The sequence below is a fragment of the Myotis myotis genome, unplaced genomic scaffold, assembly GCF_014108235.1.
Source record: "Myotis myotis isolate mMyoMyo1 unplaced genomic scaffold, mMyoMyo1.p scaffold_m19_p_3, whole genome shotgun sequence".
Classification (NCBI taxonomy): Eukaryota; Metazoa; Chordata; class Mammalia; order Chiroptera; family Vespertilionidae; genus Myotis; species Myotis myotis.
Genome location: NW_023416335.1, coordinates 210,484,347 through 210,490,563, shown reverse-complemented (window position 1 = coordinate 210,490,563; position 6,217 = coordinate 210,484,347). Strand labels below are relative to the sequence as shown.

Below are 6,217 nucleotides of genomic sequence, written 5' to 3'. Positions count from 1 at the left end.
CCAGGTTCTGTGTCCAAGTTCTCTTGCTAGGTTCTCCAGCCAGGTTCCCCAGGTTCCCCAGCCAGATTCGGTCACCAGATTCTGTAGCCAGGTTCTTCAGCCAGGTTCTGGCTAGGTTCTCCAACCAAGTTCTGTAGCCAGGTCCTGTCCAGGATCTTTTGCCAGGTTCAGTCGCCAGGTTCAGTCACCAGGTTCTAGTCAGGTTCTCTTGCCATGTTCTCTCCAGGTTCTGTAGCCAGGTTCTGTCTCTAGGTTCTTCAGCCAGGTTCTCTCGCTAGGTTCTGTCTCTAGGTTCTGTTGCCAGTTTCTGTCCAGGATCTTTTGCCATGTTCAGTCTCTAGGTTCTGTCTCTAGGTTCTGTCTCTAGGTTCTGAGGCCAGTTTCTGTCCAGGATCTTTTGCCATGTTCTCTCCAGCAAAGTCCTTCTGTCTCTAGGTTCTGTGTAGGTTCTGTGTCTAGGTTCGGTGTCCAGTTTCTGTCCAGGATCTTTTGCCATGTTCTCTTCAGTGAAGTTCTTCTGTATCTAGGTTCTGTCTAGGTTCTGTGTCCAGTTTCTGTCCAGGATCTTTTGCCATGTTCTCTTCAGCGAAGTTCTGTCTCTAGGTTCTGTGTAGGTTCTGTGTCTAGGTTCTGTGTCCTGTTGTCTTGTTACATCGGTATTTTTTTTTTTTTAAACAAAAGCCAAGTTTATTTGTTCATTTCTTGCATTTGAAGTATTCCTCGATGACATCCTTTGCCTGAGACTCTTTGCCATAGTCCTTAACCACCACACAACTGCAACCAACCACTTTACGGGGTTTTCCCTCTCTGTCGATTTTACAGAGGCCTACCCATTCCCCTAGTTTCTTGTTGTCGTCGACCTTCATTAGGTTGATTTGGTGTTCAGCACAAAGAGCCTCCACCAACTTGACGTACATAGGCTCATCACAGTTGGATGCAAGTACACAAAGGTGGGCTTGGCGCTTGTCTAAGGCTTTGGCAGCTTCGCGAATTCCACGCGCGAGGCCATCGTGGATGAGGGCGGTCTTCAGCACCTCTTGCAAAGCAGTATTAACGTCCATTACACCTCCAGCAGCAATGCCTTCCTCGGCCATGGCGGTGGGTTATGGGTGGAGCCGAATCTTGAACGCACCCAAGCCTCCGCCTCCGCGCAACTCCGCGGCGGCAGGGAAAGAGCGTTACATCGGTATTTATACCAGTTGATTCCAATCCTATCAATCTCTATTCCAGATTATGTAGCTTAAGCATGATTGTTCGTAGTTAAAGTGATTGATTACCCGCCTGGCACTTAGTTAAGGGGTTTTATTCCCTCCCTAACTTCAGGGGAAAATCCCTACCTGGGGAAACAACCTTTCTCAGAGAGGTAACCTTGGTTAAAACACATAGTGCCAAGAAGGTGAGCAAACATATTAAGAACAGTATGCCATATATGCCAGGTCCCTTGAAACAGCAAGGATGGACTGGCTCCCGGCACACAGACACACAGGCACACACAGGAAGAGACAGACACACAGACACACAGACACAGACACACACAGACACAGATAGACACACAGGCAGATAGACACAGGCACGGATAGACACAGACAGACACACAGACACAGACACACGGATAGACACAGGCACAGACAGACACACACAGACACACAGACACAGATAGACACACGGACACAGACACACACAGACACACAGGCACAGACAGACACACAGGCACAGGCACAGATAGACACATAGACACAGACACAGGCACAGGCACACAGGCACAGATAGACACACGGACACATACACAGAGACACACATAGACATATAGGCACAGACACAGACACAGACACAGATAGACACACAGACACAGACACACAGACATAGGCACAGACAGACACACAGGCACAGATAGACACACGGATACACAGACACATAGACACAGGCACAGACACACAGGCACAGATAGACACACAGACACAAAGACACAGGCACAGACACACAGATAGACACACAGGCACAGACAGACACATGGACACACAGACAGACACAGATAGACATAAAGGCACAGAAAGACACACGGACACAGACAGGCACAGGCACAGATAGACACACAGGCACAGATAGACACACGGACACAGACACACAGACAGACAGACACAGATAGACACACAGGCACAGATAGACACACAGGCACAGACAGACACACGGACACAGATAGACACACAGACAGACACACAGGCACAGATAGACACACAGGCACAGATAGACACACGGACACAGACACACAGACAGACAGACACAGATAGACACACAGGCACAGATAGACACACAGGCACAGACAGACACACGGACACAGATAGACACACAGACAGACACACAGGCACAGATAGACACACGGACACAGACAGACACACAGACAAAGACAGACACACAGGCACAGATAGACACACAGACACAGACACAGACACACACAAGGACACACGGAGACTCCAGAGCTTCCATTTCCAACCTTCAAATCAGGTGCCAACTACTAGTCCCTGCCCCTCAGCCACCTCCCAGCGCCCCGGTGGCTGGCGGCCGGGGTGCAGTCCTGGCCCGCGGGTCTGGCCATCAGCGGCCAGTGAGGAAGTCAGGGCATCCCCTCCCCCACGTGCCCCTTTGGCGCGTTGGTCACTGAGTGGAGGCGCCTGTAAAACAGCAAAGAGAAGGAGCATCTCCACCAGGGAGAAGGCGGCATCCGGAGCCGGGGCCCCGGCAGGCAGACCCGGGCACAGTCCCGCCCGCCTGCGGCCTCGCCCTGCATTTTGTTGCTTCTCCACAGTCGCTGCTTTTCCTGCAGCCCGGCACACACATGACTTGGCCGCCCCACTCCCCCGGCTGCGCTTGCCCGGGGCCCCCCGCGGGGTGAGTGCGCTGTGCGGGCTGCGCGGTCCGCCCGCGTCCGGCAGGCCAGCTGGGCCCTGAGCGCGCAGGACGGACGCTCGCCGTGTGTCTCAAACGCTGGCTTCGCCCTCTCCCTGCCCACAGCCCACGTGCCTGCGAGCGTGGGGGTCCCTGCCGGGGTTCACTCCAGCTGGTGTGCGCCGAGCCCCCACAAGCGGTCAGCCCCGGCCTGGCTGTGCCCCCAGCGCTGGCCCTGCCGGCCGGAGCCGGCCTGTGCCCGGCAGCGGTGACCGTCGGCCTCTCTCCTGCTTGGGGGCCACTGGTTTGCCCTGTGACCTCCGTTCTCTCAGTTCTCTGAAAGCTGTTGACTTTCAGCTTATTATGCTTTTTTCTGGTGAGAATGGGAGTGATGACTTCCGATTCCTACATGCCGGACTGAAAACTGGAAATCCCCATTTTTTTAAGAGAAAAAAAACACTTCACCACCTGACGGGAGCCCCTGCCCATTCTCCAGACCCTGCTCCGCGCCCGCCCCGCCCTGGCCACGTGTCCATCACTGTGATGCAATGGCCTCCGACTGCGGGTGCCCAGCCCTCGTCCAGTGCTTAGCTCCAATGTCCAGCTGCCTGCGGCCGCCCACCGGGTGTCCCCACACACCTCCAACTCACGTCCAGCTGGGATTCGCCATCTTTCCCCACAAAACGAATCCACAGTTCGGTTCCCATCTCAAGTGATGGGCACCCAGGTGCCCCAGTCAGAAATCTAAGCTTTCGTCTTCTTTTTTTTGTTGTTTGTTAAAAATTCCTTAATTTTTTTATTCCTGGTACCACTAGCACAATTTACAGGGCAATATACCTGATGTAATGAAAAGAAAAAGAAAAAGACAAAGCTACAACAGATAAAAGACCCCAGGAATGTACATCTAATTGACACTACATTGCATTAATTAATAGCTGCACTTTTTGCAAACTGTGGCTATGCCAGTGCTGAACAGGAAGGGTTTCCTGTTTAAGCTGCAGTAACTTTTCTGACTGTGGATCATCGTTCCTCCTGCGGCAGATTTTTACAGTTCCTCCAGTGCATTTGGGGTGACTGTCTCAAAGTAACCTGCAGCTTTCCTGACAACTCCTCGCGCTCTCTCCTGCTAAGAACTGTAGCCCTTTTCTGAGTTTTTAGAACCTTCTGCTACCATATCCACCACTTCCACCACCAGATCCATAACCACCACCATAGGGGCTGCCCGAGCTTCTTCCACCAGAACTGCCCCCCTTCATGGGTCCATAATTTGATTGCTGTTGTCCACTGTAATTTCCAAAATCATTATAGTTTCCGCCTCCACCATAGTTACTGCCAAAACTTCCCCCTTCATTGTAACCATCGTATCCTCCACCACCGCCACCATATCCACCACCTTGGTTTCCATATCCTGGTCCACCACCACCACCGTAGCCTCCTCTACGACTATAACCGGGACCACCGCCATAGTTGCCACCGTCACCTCCAAATCCACTATGGCCACCATCACCTCCTCCATAACGACCTCTGCTGCCACCACCACCACCGTAGCCTCCTCTTCCACCAAAGTTCCCACCACGGCCAGAGTTTCCTCCCCGACCCATGAAATTGCCAGATCCACCTCCGCGGCCGCTGTGACCCAGCAGACTGCATTTCTTGTTTGGAAAGGGCCTTTTTCACTTCACAATTATGCCCAGTACTAGCGTGGTATTTCTGAACAACAATTTTATCAACTGTATCATGATCATCAAAAGTTACACAAGCAAATCCTCTTTCCCCCACTCTGCCTGTCCTCCATAACGTCTATGGTTTCAATCTTGCCATACTTTCCAAAGTAGTCTCTCAAGTTATATTCTTCTGTACCTTCTTCAATGCCACCAACAAACCTTCTTCACTGTTCGATGGGCACCAGGCGCTACCGAACCCTCTCTAGAAACAGCTCTCTTTGGCTCTACGGCACGCCCATCAGCCTCATGTGGTCAAAACCAAAGCCCGGGCACGCTTTGTTCGGGGGTCTCTCATCACCACACAATCTGTGAGTGCGCCCCATTTCTCCAAATGTTCTCCTAAACCAGTGATGGCGAACCTTGTGAGCTCGGCGTGTCAGCATTTCGAAAAACCCTAACTTAACTCTGGTGCCGTGTCACACATAGGAATTTTTTGATATTTGCAACAACAGTAAAACAAAGACTTATATTTTTGATATTTATTTTATATATTTAAATGCCATTTAACAAAGAAAAATCAACCAAAACAATGAGTTCGCGTGACACCTCTGACATGCGTGTCATAGGTTCGCCATCACTGTCCTAAACTGTCACCTGTAGTTTCAAAGCTCAGACCACCAAGAAACAGTTTTCTCAACTGCTCTGGTTCCTCAGGGTCATGGCCCTCCACCCCCGGCGGCGGCGGCAGCGGCCGGAGTCGGGCTGGGGCAACCGGGCGGCAGTTTTACCTCCATTTAGAGACCGGACTCGCCTCTTCCAACTCAAGTTCAATCTCAGCTTTCTTCTTGATACTCACCTCTCCTCGCCCTGTAGCACCTGTCAGTCACTAGGTTCTGTTTTTATTGATGAGGGAGAGAGAGAGAAAGAAATATCACTTTGTTATTCCAGTTATTTATGCATTCATTGGTTGATTCTTTTTTGTTAACCTTCACCCAAGGATATTTTTCCTTGATTATTTATTATTATTATAATTATTATTATTATTATTTTAGAGAGAGTGGAAAGGAGGGAGAGAGACAGAGAGAAACATCCACTTGAGAGACACATCGATTGGTTGCCTCCCACATGTGCCCTGACCGGGGCCGGGGATCGAGCCTGAAACCAAGGTATGTGCCCTTGACTGGAATCAAACCAGACACCCTTCCATCCCACGGCTGATGCTTTAACCACTGAACACCCGGCTAGGGCTCATTGGTTAGTTCTTGTATGTGACTGGGGATTGAACCTACAACCTTGGCATTTCAGGATGATGCTCCAACCAACTGAGCTACCCAGTCAGGGCGGTCACCAGGTTTTATGATGCTCACAGCTGGCCAGTTGGCTCACAGCTGCCCAGGCGTTGTCCTAGAGCGGCCCTCAGCGCCTCTTCAGCTGATATGAGTGGCCTCCTCATAGCCCCTCTCATCCATCTTCTCCTCCCCCCACTGCTCCCAGGTCTCCCCCAAAGACATCCATGTGCGCCCCTCCCTGCGTGCAAACCACCACCAGCCCCAGGCTGTGCAGGATAAACTCAAGCCATTTCTCCTGGGGGAAGCACAGGGTCAATGACCCTCTCCCTTCTGTCCTCCAAGTAGAGCCCCTTCCGCGTTCCAGCCTCTTCCCCACGGAAA

The 6,217-nt window shown here is 51.6% G+C and overlaps 1 protein-coding gene and 1 pseudogene across 1 annotated transcript; both read right to left on the bottom strand.

Annotated features, from left to right (window-relative positions):
• Window positions 1-659: 659 nt before the first annotated feature.
• LOC118651931 (40S ribosomal protein S12-like) lies at window positions 660-1,174 on the bottom strand. The gene has a single exon (XM_036301649.1). The coding sequence runs from the start codon at window positions 1,092-1,094 to the stop codon at window positions 696-698; it is 399 nt and encodes a 132-aa protein (XP_036157542.1). The 5' UTR covers window positions 1,095-1,174; the 3' UTR covers window positions 660-695.
• Window positions 1,175-3,958: 2,784 nt separating this feature from the next.
• Window positions 3,959-5,341, bottom strand: LOC118651282 (annotated as a pseudogene).
• Window positions 5,342-6,217: the final 876 nt, after the last annotated feature.

Coding starts and splice junctions, on each gene's coding strand:
- LOC118651931 (XM_036301649.1), bottom strand. CDS start 1,094: ATGGCCGAGGAAGGCATTGCTGCTGGAGGTGTAATGGACGTTAATACT.